At 31.3% G+C, this 26,598-nt stretch overlaps 2 protein-coding genes across 3 annotated transcripts in view; one reads left to right on the forward strand and one right to left on the reverse strand.

Moving 5' to 3' along the window:
- On the forward strand, nt 1-25,058 carry LOC115881309 (cytochrome P450 6k1-like). The gene is made up of 7 exons (XM_030898737.1): nt 1-867; nt 2,937-3,286; nt 5,661-5,690; nt 5,745-5,962; nt 11,999-12,211; nt 20,535-20,786; nt 24,735-25,058. Exons 1-7 carry the CDS (start codon nt 607-609, stop codon nt 24,899-24,901), a joined length of 1,491 nt encoding a protein of 496 aa, XP_030754597.1. The 5' UTR covers nt 1-606; the 3' UTR covers nt 24,902-25,058.
- The window catches only part of LOC115881311, a 74,896-nt gene that overhangs the window by 3,921 nt on the left and 44,377 nt on the right, over nt 1-26,598 (reverse strand). The window contains exon 1 of one of the 2 annotated variants that reach the window (XM_030898740.1): nt 635-715. The exons of the other annotated variant lie outside the window; for it this stretch is intronic. The gene's annotated coding sequence lies outside the window, so the exon portion shown is untranslated. Of the gene's footprint in view, nt 1-634; nt 716-26,598 lie in introns of those variants that run through there. 2 annotated transcript variants of the gene reach the window in all.

The following is a 26,598-nucleotide window of genomic DNA, read 5'->3' on the forward strand; positions in this document are numbered from 1 at the left end:
CGGTATAGGTAAAATAAGCATTGTACTTTAAATAAAACTAAAACTTGGCCCAAAAAGTTATACAGGGTGTTATAATAGAGTGTGGTTATAAACAAAAACGCATAATCTACCCCTGCGGTAAATAGCTGATTACCCACGGTAGGCAAAACATACGGAGCTGTCATCATAGCAACTGTCAAATACAAGCAAACCTTTACTATTTTACTCCCAATGAATAATTTGCTCGTATTTTTGAGCGTAGATAAATATTATTGACTCAATTCATCACATTTAAAAATGCTATTGAAACAATTCAACAAATTAGTCTTCTATTACAAAAATGAGTTTATTGAAAGCGTAGTGGGCCATATCTATTTTTATATCTTTTATAAAATAAAAAAATACTGAAAAATAATCTATAGAAATATACTTATAATAATTCATACACTAGAAAAGGATTATAACGTGAAACAAAATTAAATTTAACCAGAACTGATAAAAATGATGAATTACTTTCATAATCTATAATTCTATTTTCTAAAATCAAAAATTAAAGATTTATTCTAAATATACAGATGTTCTAAGTCCAGCACGATCAGAAACGAAACCTAAAATATTTATTTCAGAATGTTTACAGTTTGCACATTTATATTACTATGTTTAGCATATATTTTAACATATATGTATTTGAAGAAGAAGTTCCAGTATTGGCAAGATCGAAATGTAGCTTTTGTGGCCCCAAATATGATCTTGGGCAACTTGTACTCCCTTCTCTCTTTAAAGAGAAGTCCTGGTCACTGGCTGATGGACCACTACAAACGCTTCGGCACTAATTATTTTGGATTATTCGCATTCACGAAACCTATTTTAGTTATTAAATCACCAAAGGTTAGTACATTTCTTTTCTTTTTACTAAATCTCATTTTTTAATAAGAAACTCGACAAAACGCACTTCATGAATTTTTAACGAGTTGAACAATTTTTTGTTGTGCTCTCTTTAAATATTGATCTTTATCTAATCAGAATGAAATCAAGTTTGTTTTTGAACTGATAAGTGGTATCTAAAGATTGGAATCTTGATTTCTAGTGCTAAATTAATATTTTTCTTTATATTATCAAAGCAATAATTAAGGCTTAATATTATTATCAAGGCAAACAAGACCGAACCATTTTTTAAATTAATATACAGATAGATATAAGATTTTTGAATAAAATATGAAATTAAAATGTTGCAGATCAAATTACACAAAAAAAAATATATTTGCAATTAAATCTAATATCTTGAAACACATATGGAATATAAGATATAACAATTTGAATAATTTCCCAAAGTTTTAATAAAAGAATAGATGACTACAAAAAAATGGCTATCTAATCTAAATCTAAAAATCTATCAAGTATATAAAGAATTGTCTTTGTACTCTAAGTGTCATAGTAATATTCTACAATAGTTTTATTTAAATAAATTACTTAAATATCTGGGCACAGACAAGAGGTATTTTTAGCAGATTTGTCCTCTCGCCAGTCAATCCCTACTATTTAGCAGCACGTTAGTGACTCATTCTCAGATCATTTTTAAAATTTCTCATTTTTCCCATGTCCACGAAGTAATGATTTGTGCCCATATTTTTGTTTTTCTTGGGCCCCATTTTTGTCCACTTAGATCGACTTATTGAAATGAAACTTCTTTACGCATGATAGGAGTAAGAATTCAAGGCCGTGACACACGAGACACGAGAGACAAGACGCGAGAGGAAAGGTGGTAACGATCGGAGGTTACGACGGAGCGTCGTAACTTGTGTCCTATGTGAACTAGGGGGCTAAAACTTGGAATGCAGATGGGGCTGTTCAAGAATTTCATTGTATTTTGTCGACATTTTGTGCACTATGAAACTCCATCATCAATGGCGAAAAATCGTCTGGTTTAATGAGTCTTTGGAGCGCGTCGTAACTCAGGCCCTATGTGAGCTAGGGGGCTAAAACTCGGAATGTCTTCGAGCCTCATTTTTTCATGATATTTTGTCAACGTTTTGTGCATCCCATCATAAATGAATCAAAAAATTGTCCGATTTAAATGAAATTTGGTATGTCAATAGAATGGATGGGTCAACACCAATTTGACCGTGTACCTCGCCGTGTACGATACGTGTCACTGTGACAGTTAGTTTTGACATAAGAAAGTTCAAAAGTTAATGTCATCCGATCGCGACCAAATTTGGTGGGTAGGCTATGTGAGCGACGGTCCCACCCTGCAAAGTTGGATACGACGTTTCGTTTACATCTTTATAGGGTGGGACTAACGATTTGATATTGAAGAAAAATGTGGGAAAAATATGCGATTTTGGCATAATTTGGGACGGGCTACAGGATTACGCCCTCGACGTTTCAACCCGATGCCTCTAAATGAACAAAAACATCAGGATTTTTCTTAATTGTGGGTTGATTGGAACCAAACTAGTCACGTGACCGAATAATTTAAACTAAAAAAAAATCTCAGACGGAGAGACGGACAGACAGTCAGTCCGACAAACAGACGGAAGTAAGAAGAAGTGCCACTTCAAATATGCGCATTTAGTGCACACACAATTTTGCCACCTTTTTTACTTCCCCATTGCTTTTGCCGAAAATCTGCCAAAATTACCAGTATAAAATATCTAACCCGCAGTTCAATCCCTTCAAAATTTGAGAGAACTTGCAACTAACTAACCGACTTGTCCCTTCACAGAGCAATTCCGTTCAGAAAATGAGAGATTTGATATTTACGTTAGTGGGCAATGAAAGAAATATCTATCCCCTCACAGACCAAATCGGTGGGTTTGAAATTACAGATCGAGCAACGGAACAGATCGTTTAAAAATAACTCTCGTGTGTGCCCACCTAATGGTCGTCCGCCAAAACAATTTTATTTGAACATAGCTGAAGAATTTTGTGTATTTATTTGTAATACTTCTTTACAGATAATAAAGGATATTCTCATAAAAGACTTCTCATATTTCGACAACAGAACGGCCACTGTTAGCACACATGACAAAATAATGTCCAATATGCTTTTTACCAAGCAAAACCCAGCATGGAAAAAGGTTCGATCAAAAGTGACCCCGTTGTTTTCATCCGGCAAACTGAGACTCATGTTTACGCCAATATTGGCCCAAGCTGAACACATGGTCCGCAACGTTCGGCTATTAGTCAGCTGCCAGGAATCGATCGAAATAAAGGAGATATGCACGAAATATTCCACGAACGTTATCGCCAAATGTGCATTTTCAGTCGATGCGAGAACATTCGAAAACGATAAAGCAGAATTTAGGTTAGTATGATCGTTGCTAGTTTAAATAAATTTGTAGGAAAAAGGAGAAATGTTTGTTGCTATTACATTGTACTGAATGCACCCAGTGGGGTTTGAAATTGATATTTTATTCCAGAATTATAAAATCTAAAGAACTATAGAGAAACAGTGTTACTCTAATCGATAAATTTATTTGGTTTGTATAGTCAAAAGCAAGCCCACTATATTTTGTTTTTATTTCTCATCAAATGTATTTAGCTAACCCAGTTTTTTGCATTTGTTACAAATTTTAGGAATATTAGTAGAAGACATGCTATTACAGTAATGACTAACATGATATTGCAAATTGAATAATTATGGACCTAGAACCTCAAGATAACTCCACCTTCCTTAAGGAGCGTCCAGACATGACGAGACGAGAGCAAGACGAGCGCGAGACATTCCAAATTTGCTAAGTGTGAACGAACAACCCACAGAGCCTCGTTACTATCCGTCCCCTGTTGGTTTCTCAAATTTTTTAAATAGTAGACCGTATGTATTATCATTTTTTCTGATAGAATTTACAAATTTTGCGTCACTGATAATTTTTGTCGTACCGAAATCTAACATTTCTTTAAATAAAGTGAATTATTACAAAATCTATTAATTTTAGATAGTATCATATATGCAAAAAAAGTTACCGAATTATTGAAATTAATTAATTATTGAAAACAAATTAGGGTATTCCCATTAAAAACATATGTTATATCCAACCTGTATTCTCTACAGTAATTTAAAAATATGCTTCTTTACCTTCCCTATAACTTTTCTATTTAACATTTTGTTCTACAAAACGTTAAAAAACGTATTTTATAAAAGACGTCGTATTTCGAAACAAATGAAGGGTTAAAGGGGAAAACAACAAAAGGGGAAAAACCGACGATGAATAAAATACTACGAACCAAATACCATGATAGATACAAACATTTATTACACTATTCGTTATTATTTGACCGTCGTTTGTTATATTCAATTACAAGTTCCTTTTACTATGATCCAACTCGCTTGTCTAGTGGCTGTTGGTTTGCCTTAAAAAATGGATAGAAGATGTCTCGCTCTTGCTTCGCTCTCGTCTCGCTCTTACCTCGCTCTCGTGTCGCTCTCGACTTACTCTCGTCTCGTCAGATCTGGACGCACCTTAAAATGTCTAGGAAAATGCGAAAATAAATAAAACAACAATAATTCAATATGCGAGACCATATTAATCATCACTTAGTAACAAAAGTAAATACGTTTAAATAGTTTCTTAAAGGTAATTATCATAAGTCGAAAAAAAGCCACATAAATGCAATGGACAAGCAACCTGTAGAAAAGAAAGACCTAAATCTCCCACAATACAAGTACAGTTATATAATAGGTATATAAATTTACTCTAAAATAAATATATTAACGTTGATTGAAAGAATTAAAAAGATACATAACCTAATGGGAAAATTCATGACAAGACTGATTTGATTTCCTCTTACGTCTCAAGTGCTGTACGGTGGAGCCTCTAATCGTTCTGCGGCCAACGCATAAAACACTTATTTTCTCTAATTCGGCTAGCGAATGTATATCAAAGACGATGTGGAACTCAAAGCGACAGTGTTGCCATATTAAAACGTGTAATATCTGTAATACATTTGACGAAAATACCTTTGGATAAAAAAATCCACTTTTATGTATTGAAAATGTATTCATGTTAAAAATAAAATAAACAACAAAAATAAAAATATTTATAGGTACTGAATATTTCATGTGATCGAAAAAAGTCGTTTAGTTGGTTTGGAAGTGACGACTATTGACATTTACCATAATATTTTACACATGAAATGCGGCGATCTTTATTTCCAAGCCAATCATATAATATTATATTATTTTTTTTAATGATAGAAAATCCGTATTATTAATGTATCCGTAAATCCGTAAATTTACGGATTAATCCGTAGTTCTGGCAACACTGTCTCCGGCAACCACCCACCTGTCGACTGAGAGAAGAACTACGATTCTTTATCCGCTGCGCTGTAAACAACAAATTTAAACGAAATCAGCGCGCAGCGGCGCATAGTTAAACTAAATCTCAGACAGGTTGACTTACAGCGATGGTATCGCCAGCTACATCTCAGACAGGTTATGTGCCACGAAATCGCCCATAAGGTGCGCATCTTCTTATTTCTTCAATCAACGATATTATGCTTTTTATACAATAATAATAGAGGAATTTATTTAGTTTTCAAAATTGCTGGATTGTTTTAAAACTAGCCAAGTACCCATTTTAACCTTAACAAATACAACAGGTATTATCATTTAATTTTCGTCCATAAGTACTGAAATGAGAAACATATTATTAGAAATAAAGTAATTTTTCTTTTTGTAGAGAAATTGGAAGATGTCTTTTTGATTCACGGTTAGTTTCAATCCAAATTATTTAATACAAAATTATTCAAGTTTATATTTTTAGCTTAGAAAATCGTCTCAGGTTTTTTGCAGCAAGATTTTTACCAAGTCTTGTAAAATCTTTCAATATATTCCTTGTGAGGCCTACTGTCAGTGAAACATTAAGAAATATTTTCACTACGATATTCGACGTTAGGAAAAAATCACGAAAGTCAAAAGATAACGATTTGATTGACATATTACTTCGAATTGAGGATTATCACAAAGATGATAAGGATTTTGGTAAGCCCCATTGAGATTGCATTAGCTTTTAGTATTTAATCACTGGCTTTTGATAATTTCGATAAAATATTTGATATTACTTAATCTGAGATACTAATACCATTTTTGCTAATATTTGCACTACAGTGATTTAATTTTCTTCAAAGGTCATTTCTTCATCACAATTATGTACTTTTTAATGCTTTTTAAGTTTATTTTAATAGCATTATCTATACTAATATATAAAATCCTTAAGTGACTGAAATACTGATTAATCACGATCCTGCTCAAACCACTCAACGTATGAAGCTCAATTTTGGCATACAGGTTGATTCTAGGGTATAGACGTTCGATAAGAAGGGATTTTTCGAAATTCCAGTTCCAAGAGGGTGAAACCACACCCCTCAAATATTACAATATTTTTTTATTTTAAAAACGGTCAAGTTTCCGAAAAAAACACTTAAACACGTATATTTTATTTTGTTTTTTGGCATATTTTAAGATTTTTTAAAAATGTATACAGGGTGTTTCGAAAAATCTGGTCATTGATTAATGACGATCCTGCTTAAAGCGCTTGACGTAAAAAGCTGATTTTTGGAAAAAAATTGACTTTAGGGTGTAGAGGTTCGATAAGAAGGGATTTTTCAAAACTCGAATTCTAAGGGGGTGAAACTATCCCTCAAATATTAAAATATTTTTTATTTAAAAAACGGTGATTTTTTCGGAAAAACTCTTAAACATGTATATTTTATTTTGTTGTTTTACATATTTTAAGCTTTTTTATAAATTTATACAGGGTGTTTCATAAAATATGACCATTGAGTAATCACGATTCTGCTTAAACTGCTTGACGTTTAAAGCTGATTTTTCGCAAACAGATTGACTGTGGGGTGTAGAGGTTCGATAATGAGAGGTTTCTCGAATCTCAAATTCCAAGAGGGTGAAAACGCCCCTCAAATATTACAATATTTGTTATTTAAAAAACGGCTAGTCTTTCGGGAAAACGCTTGGACAAGCATAATTTATTTGGTTTTTTTACATATTTTGAAATTTTTTAAAAAATCATACAGGGTGTTCCAAAAAGTTGGGTAATTGATTAACCACGATTCTGCTTGACGTAAAAAGCTTATTTTTGGCAAACGGATTTTTCGAAAGTGAAATTCCAACGAGATGAAACTACCCCTCAAATATTATATTGAACGAATGGTTTGGCCAGCTCGCAGTCCTGACTTCAACCCCATTGAACATCTGTGGGACCAACATCAAAGGCGCATTCGTTGTCGACCTGTTTTACCCGACAGCCTTCAAGATCTGCGAATTGCACTTCAGGAAGAATTTGATGTCATTCCACAAAAATTTGTAACAAACCTGATTGATCAAGTCGACTAAAAAAAAACGATTTTGCAGCGAGGAGGCTACACTAGATATCAGTCCCTTAAAATTTCTTTACCTTTTTTAATTTTCATGTTTTAGTTAGTTTTCAGATTAAACTTACCTACGTTCTGATGTTTGCTTGATTTGTTTTTAAAGCTTTTTTCGAGGCGTTTGTTTTAAAGCAGCGTGTCTCCAATACAAACAGAGATAATGGCATGATTAAAATAACAAAATGCTCACAAAAATTTGATTTAGCAATAGCTACTGCAGCTGCTGCACCCTACAGAGTGTTACAAAGTTCGGGCAAAAAACTTTGTCTTATTGTTGTGCCCTGTATATGCTCAAAATAAATTCGGAATAAAAATTTCTGATATAGCATCCGTTAAGAAGGAATTAATTTACAATTTAAAAAAAATCATCAAAGTCTAATGAGTGGTTCGCGAGAAATCCAACTTTGAAATTGGGACTAGTTTTTAGTGGTCGGTTTTTTTTGCCTGTGAGTGTATTAGAAATCTGATGTAGGTAGACTTTTTTGCGGAAGCTGTTGTCATTGACTGAAATCAAATTATAATTATCGGAATTATGCTTGTTGGTATTTCATAATCAATATTTTTTTATTTAATAAATTATAATTAATTAGGTCAATACTGATATTTTTTATTATTCACAAAAAACACAATAAAATAGAATAAACAAAAGAGAATATATAATCCACAAACAAACTGGCATCTCTATTTATTTTAAATTAATTTCGAAAACATTCCATTTGGATAATAATAATTGATAAAGCCCAATTCAATTGCAAAACGGGTAAATTGAAAATTAAAATTTGATGGTATCGATTTAATATTTGTAACATACGTCATTGCATTATACTATTATTTCAACAAACATTATTAAAAAGTAATTTAAAATCAGTAAGTGAGTTTCAAATTTAAATAACACTAAATATATATAGGAATATGGAAAATGTTTTAAAAGGTTTTTAGCCTGAAGGATTTTATAATTGTGTTTTATTTCAGTTTTCACTTGCACTAAATGAAGGATGAAACGAAAAACAAAAAAAAATAATAAACACTATTTTGTAAATGTAGTGATGAGGATCCAAAATCAATGCTAAAATTGCTGCAAATCGTTACTGTCTTACTTACTGATTCAAAAGCGAATATCTCCAATAAAAATAAAGCTATTGCGATGAACCAATAACAAAACTATCGAGAAAAGACGTACCTAGATGATAACATTTTTAAAATCCTTTCATTAATAATATATTTCACAGGGTGTTTCAAACTTTCACCAAAATATCATCATTTTGTTTTCCCTCGTATAACTGACAGATGGAAACTTTCATTTTTAATTTAGAAAGAGATACTAAAATGTCAAATATTTTAGCTACAAATTGCTTAAAAAATAATCAAAATAATCAGTTTAAGATGTCCGTTTTCCGTGCCGGTGAGTGTATTATCTACAAATTGAATGTTAGTTATAGGCACTCAGTTGGAACTGACCAAGCGTGACAAAAATAGGCAAGCGAGTCGAAACCAATCGACGGTAACAATTAATTACAGAGACTAGGATAATAGGAACAGAGAACTATAAGGAATTGGACCGTTATCTCTGTTCATATTATCTTTACATTTATTTATTTTATGATAGCTTTCATATACAGAGTGACCCAATGTTTCGTGGACATAGAACTACAATAAGTTCATTGGATACAATTTACCTCTGTACAAAAGTGCTTTGTATGTCTGTCAATGGGGATGAAACTTAAAAAAATAACACATTTTTTAAAATATGGTAAAAAAGAAGTCCTAAAAACCAAAAGACATTTCTATGGTAATGGCGTTCCGATTTCATTCTTTGATAGATTGTTATTAATAAAATTTTAATTAACGTCATATTTTTGTTGTTTTAAAATGTTAAAGAAGCACTAAATTTATTTAGTTCGGTGCTACGGAAAGGGTGATAATAGTTACCGGAAAATGTGATAGTAGTTTAACATCAGCAAAAAATATGACGTTAATCAAAATTATTAAAAACCATGTATCAAAAAATGAAATCGAAATGCCATAGTAACGCTTTTCCATTTTTAGGACTTTTTCTTTAAAACGGTATCTCGTTGAAATATCAATAATATATTTTTTTTCTCTTGTAAAGACAATACTGTATATGGCAGCATCCAGTTGATTTGGTTTTAGTAAAATTTGACCGTACCAACCAGGTTTTAGAGAAGCAATTTAGTAGTCATTTCCGGTAAAAAAAAGCGCCAAAAAATGAAATTTTTTTTCTAAAGAAAAAACAGAAAATCTCCAAATATTCTTAACCTTAAAAATATTGTCACGTTTTCGTCGGTTCCGTATGGATAGAAAGTCTAATTTATTTAAACACAATTTATTTTACATTAAGTAACAAAACAATAACGATAAAACTACTTAAAGAACTATTTACAACTATTTATCTAAAAGAAATTTATTTTGAATTTAGCGCGGCAATTGTACGCGTCAACCGAATCTGTTTGTTTTCTGTCCTCCTCGTACTGATGGCCTTGGGTTATTGGTATAGCCACAGACAGAGAGCCTAGAACAATGAGGTTATATACAGGGAGATGCTATGAGCATTTAAAGTGCTTGCGAAAAATGGTAACACTAGGCGTGGCTTAAGCCAGCACCAATATGGCGGCATTAGCAGGGCTGGATTACAGAAACTTCTTTGAAAAATTTTATTTTACACAATATAACGACCTCAACTTTTTTAAATAAAAAATTAATTAATCAAAATAACTACAAAACCTACAATTTTTTCAAAAATATAAATTACAAGATTAATTTTAATGACTATATACTATGTATAGTTAAGGAGGAAACACAAAAAAATAATACACATTAAATAAATTAAATTTTATTGCTCACTAAATAACACTGTTTTGTTGCTAGTATGTCTTAAACTAATTGCCTTGTTTTTATTGATGTATCTAACAATAATAACCTTAACATTTTTAAAAAAAATTAGAAAAAAAGCGGAAAATAATTAAACATGTTTACTGATTTACCATAATTAACATTTTGATAATCATTAAAATTTAGAAATCTTAGGAAATGATTATTTATTTGAGATATTTTATTGAGATGTTCTGTCAAAACAGCTATAAGAAAAATGTTTCGAGCATAGAACACTACCTGATGTAGCTTGCCAGTTTCTCCTGTTCACAAACTTCACCCAAGCTTCTCGACGGATGGGATTTTTGAAACCTAAAAATCAGATTTAATATAATATTTATTTACTAAATTTAAAATGTTCTGATATAAAATTTTATTAAAATAATAAATGTTTATCAATAAATATAAGTCGTTAAGACTTTATCTGCAAAAAATAAATTTACTTTGTTGATGTTATAATATTTATCTAAAAATTAAAGCTATACTATATAAAGTTTGTACATAGTATATGCTAGCAGATGCTAAAAAGGAATGTAAATAAATGTTTAAGTACAAAATCTTAGTGTAAAAATAGAAAAATAAACCGTAGTTAAAACAAAACTTTTAAATTTGGCCTAGCAAAATACTCTTTCCTGTCAAAAAAAGTATATGTAGTAAAAATAACAGATATTGTTAAGATTTTTTTTTACAAGAATAGAAGTCGAGGCATGTTTTAATTACTTAATTGCCTCTAACAAAGTATTAAATAACTAAACACTTTGTCAATATAGAAACACTTAATATTTAATTAATAAACGCATAACTAGTTAAATGGAAAATACGAAAATAATTTAATCAGGTTTGGTTGTGATGTATGTATTATGTTTACACTTACCTGTGAAATGCAATTTCAGTAGATTTCTTCCTCTCTACACGTTGTCGACTGCAACAACTACTTACAGCACACGAAGACATGTTCGGAAAGTCCAAATATTCAAATAAAAAAAGTCTTGGAAAATTAAAAAAACACTCGCAGAAACGCACTTAACCTCAAAAACTGAACTGTCAGAATTGCCAGTACCAATATAGCGTAACTGGGTACATTTCTCGATAGCTTATGTCGCCTTCCCCCCTTATAACCTCATTGGCCTAGAATAATCCAGTTCATAGATCATTCGGTGCATAGAGAAGATTTAGAATGTTCTCGTATATACGCCGCCATTCCAGTGGAACTCGATTGTTCTCGAACGTTCGATCGGCTGAGTCACTGCGGTGTCTCTTCTTTAATGCGATATTAAGGTTATATGGGTGCGGAATATATGTTATTAGAACGGGTTAAGGCTGATTCATGGTACACCGGACCGTACCCGAGCCGGGCACGGACGGGGCACGGACGCGCTCTGGCGAAGCTCGGCCCGTGCTCGGCTTAGCATGAATGCATACGTATAAATAACATTTGACAATATTTGGCCGTGCCTTCACCGTCGCACGGCCCGGGCCCGTCACGGTGTACCATGAATCAGATTAAACTCTAACAAAACTTTCAATATGAGCGGTTTATGTAAAAAATTATATATGCAAAATATAAAATATCGCATTGTTCTTATTTTAGTTTATTATAAAGCTTATTTTAAAGTTTATTATGACAAAACAAAAAATCATTCAAAAATGAATGTATTGTTAGTTTATAAAATCTTATCACATTATATTCTTCTCTTCTCTACTGTATAAAACTAGATACTTAAAGCAAATACATGTCCTCTAGGAGCAGAAAGTCTGCTGGGTGCAGCGGTTAACTTTTTTGCCGCCGGCTTTGAAACTGTAGCGACGACAATGGCCTTTGTTCTGTACGAACTTTGTATAGCTCCGGAGATCCAGACAAAACTGCGCGACGAGATCGCATCGAACGTCGAGAAGAATAGAGGATTAGTTTACGAGAACATGAACGAAATGAAATACCTTGATATGGTTGTTTGTGGTAAGTAGGAAATTGAGAAATTTATACCGGGTGTCCCACTAAGAATAGCTCTCGGCTGTATCTCGGAAAGTATTAGCCGTAAGGTTTACGGAAAAAAATATTTATAACTAAAGGGGCTATTAGAAATTGCTGGAAATTATTTTCAAGTTTGTAGAACGACCGCTAGGGGGCGCAACTGCAACAAAAAATATGAAAATGGAGTTTTTACACAATTTTGCCTAGATAAGGTGTACTATAAGTAATAGCTATATAATCTTCAGTAAATTTTGAATATTTTTTGTTAGAGCCATTTTCCCCTATTTACCAAAATAAAGTGGTGGGGGAAGTTTAGGTCTGTTTTTATTTAAATATTAATAACTCTGGACTGGATGATCGAAATCCAACAATCGAGGGCTCGTTTAAAAGAGCGTTTCTTACTCTATATTGAACCGTATAAACAATAATAATAAGCTTTTGAACCTAGACGCTAGGGGGCGTTAATTTACAATTTAACAAACATTGAGCGTTTTTTCAAAACAATTAAATGCAATAGTATATGTAATTTTAGCTGATAGTAAAGAGTAGTAAAAGCTTAAAATGTCAGCGAAAACCGCATCTTGATATCTTCTTTCAAACCGAAGATATTAGCAAAATTATAATAAATACCAAAAAATAAGCCCTTAATTACCTTATTTTGACAACACGGTATCAGTGGCCCTCTTGATTATGCCCATTCTAACAAAAAAATAAGATAGAAACAGTTAGTTTATTTTAAAATCGACGAAATCTAATAATTAAGATATTAATAACAGTGAACAAGAAACGATGATTCAGTGAAGTCATGGTAGGCTTTGGCAAAAAGTTGCTTTTGACGTATTAGTATAAACATCAAATTGTTATTAGATCAACATTTTGATAGTCTTATCAGCGTTTTTTATCTTTTAATTGCTTTTTCAAAATGCCTTTATTATTTGAAATAGTTAAAGTTGTTGGTATTTTGAAAAAGCAATCAGAAGATAAAAAACGCTAATAAGACTATCAAAATGTATATAATAAAAATTTGACGTTTATACTATTACGCGAAAAGCAAGTTTTTTCCAAAGCCTACTATGACTTCACTGAATCATCATTTACTTGTTCACTGTTACTAATGTCTTAATTATTAGATCTGGTTTTATGGTATTCTGGTATTTCGTCGATTTTAAAATAAACTAACTGTTTCTATCTTATTTTTTTGTTAGAATGGGCATAATCAAGAGGGCTACTGATACCGTGTTGTAAAAATAAGGTAATTAAGGGCTTATTTTTTGGTATTTATTATAATTTTGCTAATATCTTCGGTTTGAAAGAAGATATCAAGATGCGGTTTTTGCTGACTTTTTAAGCTTTTACTGCTCTTTACTATCAGCTAAAATTACATATACTATTGCATTTAATTGTTTTGAAAAAACGCGCAATGTTTGTGAAATTGTAAGACAACGCCCCCTAGCGTCTACGTTCAAAAGCTTATTATTATTGTTTATATAGCACAATATAGAGTAAGCAACGCTCTTTTAAACGAGCCCTCGCTTGTTGGATTCCGATCATCCAGTCCAGAGTTATTCATATTTAAATAAAAACAGATCTAACCTTCCCCCACCACTTTATTTTAGCAGATAGGGGAAAATGGCTCTAACAAAAAATATTCAAAATTTACTGAAGATTATGAAGCTATTACTTATAGTACACCTTATGTAGGCAAAATTGTGTAAAAACTCCATTTTTTAAATTTTTTGTTGCAGTTGCGCCCCCTAGCGATCGTTCTACAAACTTGAAAATAATTTTCAGCAATTTCTCATAGCCTCTTTAGTTATAAATATTTTTTTTTCCGGAGCCCCTACGGCTAATACTTTCCGAGATACAGCCAAGAGCTATTCTTAGTGGGACACTCTGTACAGAAACTGTATAAACTTGACTTTTATTTAATAATAGAATACGCTTTATACCATCAAAAATATAGAATGTAAAAAAAGTCTGGCAACGCAATTCTTCCACTAAAAGAAGTTGTGAGATCTCATGTAAAACCAAGTCAGTTGATTTATTTACTTTTTATGGAAGCACATATTCATCAATTTTGTTATACAGGGTTGTTCACCACATACGACACGGAGTATTGTAGCTAAGAGAGTATTGTAGCTAGATTTTTGCAAATTGTAAGTTTTGGGTTCGCTGAAGGATTATTAGAGCTACAATTTAAAAATATTTTTACAAGATACAGAGTGTCCCAAATAAATAAAAAATATCAAAATTATATTTTTTTAAGTGAATCCCTGTATATTATTACATTTTTAGTTTCTACGATTAAAATAAAGGTAAATTTGATTAAGGTTTACCGCATTTCAATTTGCCGTTTTTGAAATATTTAGATTTTTGTCAAAATACAGTAATTGGTAATTTAATTAATAAGTTTAATGCTTCATTTCTCATTTCTCTAGGCGTATTTAAATTTTTGAAACCAAATATTGTACTGAAGTATTTCTATTTAGTAAATTTACAGAGTGTCTAAAAAAATATTTTAAATAATTACTAGCTTTGAACGGCAATAACTTGTTTAATTTAAATGGAACACCCTGTATGTTTTATGGGAATCAGATGCACAATTTAATTGTCTATCAAATTGTATTATATCATGTTTTACCTATATCTTCAAGTTTTCGTAGAAAATCCATATTCTTATCATTTAGACCTCATTTATCTCAATATACCCATGGAATATTGAGATTTTAGATCATATTTTTAAATACCTATGTAACAATTTTTTAACGAGTACAGATACTAATATTGTCGATATAGTTCGTTTATTTCATGAAAAAAATAAAAGACACTGTTAAAATATTTGCCAAAGAGGACCAATTAATATTATGATTTTAGTATTCAAACTACATTAATTGACTGTTTGCGTTGATTAATAATAATTGATCCAAATAAAAAATTGATGATGATTTTCTATGTGTATCTAATACACATAGAAAACTCAGTTTTTTGGTATTTGGTGTGGTAAAAAGTAACACTAAAAATTTTATTTCATTTTTTGACTAATGCTTAACAACCATGCTAACAACTATGCTAACAACTAAGCAACTATGCTAACTATAACTAAGCAACTATGCTAACAACAGAGACGTTCATTTTCATAAATTATTATTATATTGATTTAAATCCACATTTATTTAGAATAATTTATTAATTGGGGATATTGATAAATAAGGTCTAAATTATAAGAAAATGTATTTTCTACGAAAACTTGAAGGGATAGGTAAAAAATGGTATAATAAAATTTGATAGACAATTAAATTGTGCATCTGATTCCCCTAAAATATACAGGGTGTTCTATTTAAAACAGCAACATTTTTTAACATCTTTAAACAAGTTATTGCCGTTTAAAGCTAGAAATTATATAGCCTTAACATTTTTACTGCAATTTTACAAAATTGAAAATATTTCAAAAAGGTAAGGTTTAAGTGTGATAAACTTTAAACAAATTTAGCCTTATTTTAATCGTAGAAACTAAAAATGTAATATAATACAGGGTGTTTAAAAAAAACAACTTGGTTTTTTTTTTTAATTTATTTGGAACACTCTGTATCTTATAAAAATATTTTTAAATTATAGCTCTAATAGTCCTTCAACGAACCCAAAACTTACAATTTGTAAAAATCTAATCGTTTAGCTACAATACTCCGTTACTATTATTGTATCTTATCAATATTAGACATCTTTATATCTGTAATAATTATATTGACTTGACAATTTAACGATATGATATTCTACAAATTAAAAAACTTTATTCTTAATAGTCCGAGACACTTATTTTCTTTTATATTGTGCTCGTGGAACAAAATCCCCTAAAGCTGAATTTGTGTGGCCTAGATTAGTGATAGGAACACTGATTCCACATGAGTCGCGTTACAATAGCGACTGTTCCAGAGAAATACCGCGACAAAATACCGCGATTTTGTAACCGAGGTTCCGGCTTCCAAAGTGCCGCTGTTCTCGCTTATGCGGTATTTCTGGTAGCTGCATTAGTACCTACCTACTCCCATCCCTGCCGTTATCTCTGTGGCAATATCAATTCATAAATAAATTTGTAAACAATAAACAGCATGCAGATGGCTAGAACAATTTAGTTATGTTAGCTTTCAATTTTGGAAATAAAATTATTAAATAAGTAATATACTTTATTGGTATATTCAATAGTTTTTATTCGCCAGCTTTTCTTCAGAGTGAAGAATAGGTTTTTATAAATTTTATATTTTTTCCAATAATTAGATTTATATTCTTCTGATACGCGTTATAACCGTTAAAATTTAAATTAAAATACATACAATTATAAAATAAGTATATTTTTCTACCTTTTTTTGGTTTAGAACTACTTTAGCTTAAACTTAAACAATAAAAAGTACTTAACATAATTTGCATCATTATTCAAAATACCTGCGCCATATGCTAATTTTTTTATCTGCGTATATTTCTTATTAAAGTTTAGAAGTAAAATGTTCATGTCAGATAATCAAAATAAAATCAGTCTTACTTTCGAAAGGCCTTACAATCACAAAAGTAGTTTTACAGATTTCCTTCGGTCATATTTCTTCTTTGTTTTTTCTTTTTTTTTTGTAAAAATATTTATTTGTAACTATCTAATATATCTAACATGTCTGTATTATTAATCAAAAATGCCTAGTATCTAGACCAATGACTAAAGAATCCAAGGACAAACAACACCCGAGAGCAAATTGTGACGATATCACCAAACAGTGCCGTGGCACATATTTTTCTTAACCTAGCTGTTTGAAGAGATATTCAGATTTTTTGGTAAATGTTTTAACTACGCCTGTGGTGTATATGGTGGTATCAAACTAATTAATTACGAAAAAAACGTATTAAAATGTTAACAAAAGGTACAAAACTAGTCTCGACGTATAGCACACATCAAGTACATATAATATCAGAGAAATAATTATTGAATTCATTAAGTAAAAACGCTAAAAAGGTGGAGCGGACTGTTTATTTACCTATGAAACGTGACTCCTGACTCTTTCTTATCGCTGTGACTTTTACACTTGAAAGCTGAACAACTAATCAACATTGTAGTAAAATGTATACAAAGTTCACTACACACAAACTATTAAAAATCGCTAAAATTGTCGCTGATGACCAAATGATGACTCATTGTTTGCCTTCAAAAGAATGGCGTCTAAGGTCACAAATTCTGCTGCAGCCCGTAGATGGGGGTTACATGTCCTTATATTCTTTAGTCATTGATCTAGACCTACCAAAAATCGCGATCTCAAAAGTAACATAACAACTCTAACGGGAGCATCAACGCCAATAGTGACCGACCAAAGCGCGACTGACGAAAACTCGACTCTAGGAGCGCTCCAGCAGTCGCGCGACGGCTGGAGAGAAACACGTCGCAGTCTAAGTCGCTACAAGTTACATATGTTTCGCGACAGACAAAACCGCGACTCTAGGAACGCGACGAGTGGAGCGGAACATGTCGCGTTCGAGATCGCGCGTTACTACGTAGGTAACAGTTACTTCTGTTCGCGATCAACGAAATCGCAACCCTAGGAACGCGACAGCTGGAGCGAAACACGTCGCTATACAATTACTGCGGTTCACGCCAACTCTAAGAGCGATTATTAATAATTTAATAGCAAATTATAAGTAATATATAATTTCGTCGTTATTATGAATGTCATTCTACAGTAATATGTTCCTAAATAGTAGTGGAGAACGACACGACGTTATAAAAAAATACCGCTCCAAAATCGCGTTACTCAAATAGGGACACATCACCTAGTCTAGTTTAACATACTAAAAGTCCCCATCCCTCCGTCCGTGGCAACCACCCCAAACCCACTTTTAAAGGTACAATTTTATAGTTTTTGTTGAATATCTTCGATACTGTCAACTTTATTAATAAATTGCTAGTTATCAAAGTTATTGCTTATAAAATTACCTATAAAACGGTGATAAGTGCATAATTTGATTAAACCAGCGACAGGCAGAGGTGGGTTAAATCTCTAAATTTATTACGGTACTCAAATTCATGGTTTATATAGCAAATAATGTCTATAAATTTATTTTTAAGACGGTAAAACATGAAAGCATATTAAAATATTAATACTAGTAAATAAAAGCTTTTTTCCAATGGCGTGCAACAAGTACATAAAAAGATGTAGATTATTTCAAAAACAAGGTATATGCAGTGATTCTAAACGATTCGATATATCTAAAAAAAAATATAAAATTAACAAATCGAAAATACATTATAATATATTGGGAACATCGACGTACGGCAATGGGTTGTACGTTTATAATAAATTAGAAATGAAAAATTTACATATAAAAATTTCGACAAAAAGTTACAAAAATTATTTTCTTTCTATACAGGGTGAGTTTCCTACGATGTTCTCTATGGGTATCTCGGAATCTACTGGAGATAGAGAGTCGGTTAAATAGGGAAAGAATTGAAGTTTTGTGGGGTCATAAATATGCGCCTTACAGATTTTTGAAAAAGTTCATGGCTTACTAGATATTTAGAAAAACAAATTTTGGCTATTTTAAAAATTGTCCCTAACTCCATTATAATATATTTTGGACAAAAAGTTTTCAGATAAAAGTTGTAGATAATCACATCCCTAATGAGTTTTTGTTCTTCGATTTTTTCTAAAGCCTGTCATTTTTGACATATGATACAAACATATGTTTTTTAAATGGAAACTATAGTTAGCCATGACTTTATAAAAATCGCCATTTTTATGCTTTTCAGCGACATAAACTAATATTTTTTTTTCAGAAAATTACTGAGTTATAGCCAATTCTTATCTTTCTTGACTAATTTCACTTAGTTAGCAAGGAAACAAGTTCAATCGTCGTTGCTCTCAGAAATGTGAAACTGTCACATCCAAACTTTGTAAATTAAAATTAACAAAAATTGAAAATATGAATTTTTCAAATGAAGAAAAGCGTGTACTATTATTGCTTCAACTTTTCTTGGCCATACAGTTTCGAGGATACGTTGATCGGTGACCTTTACTTACGTTTTTTAGAGAACAGTTTTCAAGAAATGTTAGAAAAGTTAAATTTAGATACTCGCCCATTAATAGAGTGGTTCCAACATGACTTTCATTATGACACACCACCCTCCCCTCCCCCCAGCCCCCAATGAAAGAAATGTTAAAAATTGTTTATATCATAATTATGTAGACTCAGGGATAGAAAGAGTTGAACCAATTGCATGGGCCTCCTCGATCACCTGACCTATCCATCTTAGATTTTTTATACGGTATGGTTAACAACAAGGTTTACAAAAGAACTTATGAAGAGGCCCTCGAAGAGGCGATACAGGAGAAGTTTAATTAAGCCGACCGGTCGCTCTGTGAGAATAGCTAGAAATTCAGTTTTAAAAAGACGCATTTATGTACTCAAAACAATGGCGGATTTTTTGAACATTTTCTAAAATAACTGAAAGGGTATGTAGTGATATTATTTTTGTAAGTTGTAGTTTGTGTAATGTAAATTGCAAAGATCCGTTTAATAATATATTTTGTCTTTTTATAAGTTATAAATCATAACAAAATAAGAACACCATGCCAACTAAGTGAAATTAGTCAAGATAGATAAGAATTGGCTATAACTCAGTAATTTTGTAAAAAAAAACATATTTTAGCTTATATCGCTAAAAAGCTTAAAAAAATGGCGCTTTTTATGAAGTCATGGCCAACTATGGTTTCCATTAAAAAAAACATATATTTGTGTCATATGTCAAAAATGACAGGCTTTAGAAAATATCGGAGAACACAAACTCATTAAGATTGTAATTATCTACAATTTTTATCTGAAAACTTTTTGTCTAAAATAGATTATAATGGAATTAATTTTTAAAATAGCCGGCAACAGAGAGTAATTTATAATAGTAATAATAGCTCCCGTATATAGCGTTTAACGCCTTGGAAGTTGCAAGATACAGCTTGCCATACTAGAGCCGTTCGGTATACAAGGAAGGTAATGTGGCTAGCACTACGCTTCAACCGCCTATTATTACCTCAGGATTGTGAATCCCAAGTACTCATTTAAGGCTGAGTCGACCTAGGTACCCAAACTATTTTTATTTTAAATAAATATAGTCGGCTGATGCAATACCGGGTGTGGGATTCGAACCCACTACCTTGCGATTGGTAGACGAGAGCCTGTACCTCTACGCCACCGGGCACAAGTAAAAGAGTAATTTACAAATTAAAATAATTCACAGTTATAATAAAAGCACTATATCTAAATCTTTATATTATTTATTTTCTAGAAACTCTACGAAAATATCCTGTTTTGCCATTCTTGGACCGAATGTGTAATTCCGCTTACAAAATCCCTAATACCGATTTAGTAGTGGAGCAAGGGACGGTAGTGTATGTTCCGCTGTTCGGTCTCCATTATGACGAAATTTATTTTCCTAATCCGGAGAAATTTATCCCGGAGAGATTCGAACACAAATGTGAGATTAATAACGATGGACTGTATTATCTTCCATTTGGAGAGGGGCCTAGAAACTGCATCGGTGAGTGTAAAATGTGATAAAAAATTACTTTTTTGCATCTAGGTGTAACTTGAAGGAAAAAATTATGTGTACACTATGAGCGCATATTTGAAGTGAAACTTCTTACTGACTGCTATTAAATTGAAGGATTTGAAGGACATGTTTGAAAAGTGTGTAATATGAAATGTTGAAAAAGCAATATACAGGGTGGCGCCTCTCATACGCCGCGGAGGCTCCAAGGAGAACGACAGTTTGTATTGAAATGAAATTTTGTGAGCATATGTAGGTTAATTCAGAGCACTTTTTCAAAATATAGAGAATTCTACAGGATGTCCCCCAAAAAAGTTACATATCAAAGTTGTGTTTTTGTAATTTAACACCCTAAATATTAATTCATTTTCGGATTCTGGGAGATAAATAAAGGTGAGTTTTATAAGAGAAGTATATGAATAAAATGTAAGGTTTTTGACATGTTTAACATTTTCTAGAAATAAAGAACGATTTTTAAATTACAATAAAAGCTACCTAAATTGGAATTTACCCGGTATAGACTAATATGTAGTTAAATTAACTATTGTACTTTAAATCAAATTAAAACTTGATCGAAAAAGTTATACAGGGTGAGACAAAATTAATATTGAACATTGGTAACCTTTAAAAGCATGTTACTCTCTTATTTTAAATGGAACACCCAGTATATTATTCCGATATTCAATTGAGAATTCATAGTCTGTTTTATTTATGGGGATATGTTAAAGGACAGCGTTTACAAAACTCGACCAACTAGTGTCGACAACATGAGAGAAATTATTGTAGCTGCTTTTCGAGATAGAACTCCACATATGCCTTTTAAAATGAAAAGATCCTTTTGAAAAGACAATCATTTTATGCAGTTAGCAAGAAAGGAAGCAATTTGAGCATTTTATTTCATTTAGCTAATTTTTGTCGCATAATTATAGGTTTATATCTAGTTTTAATTCTGTAATAATTATTAAAATATGTTTTAAACGTGTATCTTTTTATTACCCTTGAGTATTTTACTCTACAATCTTTAATTTTTGTTAAATTAACAAAAGGTATATCACACAGCCACCTTGATTTTTTCAAATAATAAAGATTTACTGACGCAAAGTCATAAAAATTAAAATATCTGGAAAAATCTTTGTCTCAGGGTTAGGCAACCTTAAATAATATTTTGAAGCTATATAAATTCTCCATTGAACACCGGAAAAATATACTGGGTGTTCCATTTAAAATAAAGGAGTAACTTGCTGGTAAAAGTGACTAATGTTCCATATTAATTTTGTCTCACCCTTTATAACTTTTCGGGTCAAATTTCAATTTGGTTTAACATACAATAGTTACTGTAATTAAATATCAGGCTATACAAGATCAACTAAAATTTAGGTAGCCGTTATCGAAATTTAAAATTTACTCTTCATTTTCACAAAATGTGAAATATGTCAAAATCGTTAGATTTTAGGTATATGCTTCTTTAATAAAACTCACCTTTATTTTTTTCCGAGAATCCGAAAATCAATTAATATATAAGGTGTTCCATTAGAAAAAACACAACTGTGATGTGTAATTTTTTTGGGGGAACACCCTGTATAATTCTATATATTTTTATAAAATGCTTTCAGTTAACCTACATACGCTGCCAAAATTTCATGTCGATATAAAATACATTTCTCCTTGGAGGTTCCGCGGCGTATGAGGGGCGGTTTCAAATTTTTTTGTAATAAGTAAATAAAAATGTTTTAATTATTTTGACCTTAAGTTTTGATTGGCGTTATTGACAGGTGACTAGTTCGAAATTTCTACACAGACAGCGCTAAATCGAAACATTTTGGAAACGAGGTTTTCAAAAATTTTCAAAAAAAAAAATATTTTGTAACGACAAATAATGATATATAGAAGGGGCATACAAATTTGAAAGTACAGCTGGTTCCAATAAAATTGAGTACGATTTAAAACATATTTTTATTATTTCGGGCAGTATATTCTATGATACCTGTCCCCCATTTCTCTACTCATGTCATGCTGACGTTCTGAAAAATATATTTGCCACTTTGTCAAAAGCAAAGTTGTTTTATACAATGTCACAATAACCTTAACATGTCAAAATACTTGACACATAAATATACACTGCTCAAATATTCGAAAAGAATGTGTAAAGAGTCGTATTCATTTTTTTGGAACCAACTGTACATTATTAAATTAAACGATAAATTTGCTTTTGCCACACATTTTTTGTGCGAAAAAACCTAAAAACAAAGATTTTAAGACAAAAAATTATGGCGGAGGTCGACATTGTTTATGGTTGTTTACATTTTGAAATCCACACACAGATATAGACTATTTTAGTTTCTTCACATTAAGAAACAGGGGCTGCTGAAAACGGGAAAATCTTGGACACAAATTGCAGAACATGTTTCAAAACATTTCCTCTAAGTTTTGATTCAGCATCGAAACATTTTAGGAAACGGCTAGTGCCACCACTTTGGAAACACATGTAATAAAGCCATATAAAATATATAGGTTTCGAAAATTATTAGAAACATTACCTAAAATGTGTCCAAAAATGCTACTTGGGTATAATTAAGGAAAATCCTGATAATTTCGTCCATCTAGAGGCATCAATTCGAAACGTCGAGCGTCATGCTGTAGCCCGTCCCCAATTATGCCGAAATCGACCTACATTTTTTTCAACATCAAATCCTTAGTCCCGCCATGATGAATATGTAAACGAAACGTCGCACAGTGGGGTATTTGACACAGATAGTTGATCGAATTTTTTTTATGTAGACCTTATATAAATTATTGCTATTTTCAATTAAAGAGGAAATAATATGAACAAAATAAAGGATAATTCGTCGATTCCAAAAGAAAAAAAAATCACTGTTCCAGTGTTTCCACGGTCAATGCCACTAATGCCAGTAGTAATATCGCAACTAATACTACTAATGCTACGACTGGTCCGCGAGCAATGCCCATACCACTAAAGTCGCTACTAATGCCAAACTGTGCTATACTGCTAATGACACTAATGCGATCGCTTTGTACACAACAATGCCATCGCGGTTTACACCTCGCATTAGTATATCACTGATTGGCAAATTAGAGGAAACCAAGAATGTTTTTCTCATTTTATCAGCAAAGTCGCAAAAAGTCGCAGTATTTTATTTTACTGTATGAAATCCCAATGTTTAGTAAGTAAAACGTATATAGACAATATGCTGAATTCTTCGAAATGCGCAACTAAATCTCTAAGTATAATAAAAATGTCACAAGTTTAATCAAATTTTCTGATCGCCTAACTTTTAGTTGCAAAAAAAAAGTTGGTATAGAGAATATCAAAATAAATAATACGTTTTTGTAGAATACATACCTGCAGCTTGCTGAGCCATTTTCAATCAAAACAATAATATAAACGTAAAAAGAGCACAAGAACAACAACAATTTATAATTTTAAACCTAAAATTTAGCCATTTACCTCCTATCTGTGAGAAGTAACAACTTTGACATCTCGTTAAAACAAATGAATGCAACTAAACACACCCATAGCAACGCCATTCATGGTAGAGATGATTTAACTTATCATTTATCTTTTTTTGGAAAATCTTAAAGACATTTGCTTTTTCGAATTTCGATCACCTTTTTCATGCTAATACCCCACCGTGCGTGGTATCCAACTTTGCAGGGTGGGACCATGTGCACCGCCGCTCACATAGCCTACCCACCTAATTTGGTCGCGATCGGACTAGTTAACAGGAGACATTCTTGGTCTTCTGGTAGTCGTTAAAGTTTCTACCGAGAATGTTTTAAGTTATCTAACGAGAAAAGTAATAAATATACTATTTTTATCTATTAGTGTAATTTTAAGAGACAAATTTAAGAGGTTATATTATTGTAAAATAAAATTTATAATACACGAAACAAATTAGACAATGATTTTTCTATTTTTAGGAACAAGATTTGGACTAATGACTTTAAAAATAGGAATTATACAGATGTTACTGAATTTTGAGCTTAAACTTTCGGCCAATACTCCAATACCTCTAATATATGACCCAAAAGCAATTATAGTCTCTTCCAAAGTTGGCCTACCAATGAAAGTCTTGCCTTTAAATTGATGACGAACAAATTTTATTACACTTGTATTCTTTACATATAGGTATGCTAGTTTTTGTATCATTTGTATTATATTTTATACAAAAAAAATATATTTAATAAATTACGTCTATTATTTAAAACATTTTTTAAAGTTGCATTATTTTATTTGTTGTTATTGAATAAAATAGTTTAAGAAGCAGTAAACTGAAGTTTTATTTTAAGTAAACTTCTTCTTGTCCAGGCCAACTTTAGAAGAGACTAGTCAAACCATTTGTCTATAATAGTTGTTAATTGAAATTTAAATTTATACCTACTTGTTTCTTTTAAATATTAGTTGTTTATGTCTTTGAAGTACAGAGAAAAAAAAATATTAATATTAGATGCGCAGCCTTATGAGCAATTTCGTGGCACAAAACATGTCCGAGATGTAGCTGACGTTACCGCCAGAATGTCTGAGATTCAGTTTAGCTCTGCGCCGCTGCGCGCTGATAGTGTTTTACCATAGTTTAAGGAAAAGAGTAGTTGCACTCTCGCAAATATTTTCTGCCAGTTTTTGCAATCTGTCGAATATCGGCAGATTGCAAAGCGTTTCAGTTGAATTTCGTCCGTCGATCTGCGAGGTTCGAGCGTTGCGTCCCAGCACAGAGACGGATTGACAAAAATGAGAGTGCCTTACTGTGTGCTGCTATTAATTGTAGTAATAATTCAAAAAATTGTTCTTTGAGTTTTTTTAGTTTTCCATCGGATGTAAATCGGCAAGCTGATAGTAATTATCAATTAACATTTAATTATATTTGTTTATTTTAGAAGCTGAGATATTATGCAATTAATTAAATGTTATTATTCTTTTTAGCATGTGGGCAGATTTTAAAAATAGTTTTTTAGATATATAGGTTGTCTCAAATATGCGCATGAAAATATTTTTGGTCAGGGATTTGCCATAAAATTTTCATTCAATAATAATTTACGAGATAATTTATATAGATTGGTTTTTGAAACAATTTTAGAGTAAATATTTTGTACATCTAAAGTCTCCGCAAATTATTCATATTTTTTAATTGAAAGAATTTTATAATAGCATAATCTCTTATAAATTTAGTGGACTGTATTTTTTTATGTTTGTTTTATCTATTTTTTATTATAAGTGGTCGTAATATAACAATATTCAATATATTATAGACAAAATATTGAGTTTATATTTGAGGGAAGAAAAGTGCCACACCTAGCTTTAAACCACCGTAAATATACAGGGTGTCCCATTAGTGCGAGGAAGTCCAATATTGTCGTCGTTGTCGAAGATGTAAAAAAAGTTTTATTCATATGTTTCAAAAAAAAAGGTTTATAAAGGTTATATATAAGGATATATATATATATATATATATATATATATATATATATATATATATATATATATATATATATATATATATATATATATATATATATATATATATATATATCCTAAAAGTATTTTATATATATTTATATACAGGGTTTCAGAAAAAAAGTTATGGTAAAGTTAGTTTTTTTTAATTATTTTACATTATTCTATATAGGGTATTTTTTTTGGCGTCATCAAAATCGGAATACCTAAAATGGTATATCTCAATTCTTCAATCAACATTCTGTATTTTATTTTTCTGTCAGATGCAGAATTAAAAAGTGAATATTTTTTTATTTAAAGTGTTTCTAAAATTTTAACGGTTTCGCAGATATT

The sequence above is a fragment of the Sitophilus oryzae genome, unplaced genomic scaffold, assembly GCF_002938485.1.
Source record: "Sitophilus oryzae breed Bouriz unplaced genomic scaffold, Soryzae_2.0 scaffold_1716_pilon_pilon, whole genome shotgun sequence".
NCBI classification, from domain to species: Eukaryota; Metazoa; Arthropoda; class Insecta; order Coleoptera; family Curculionidae; genus Sitophilus; species Sitophilus oryzae.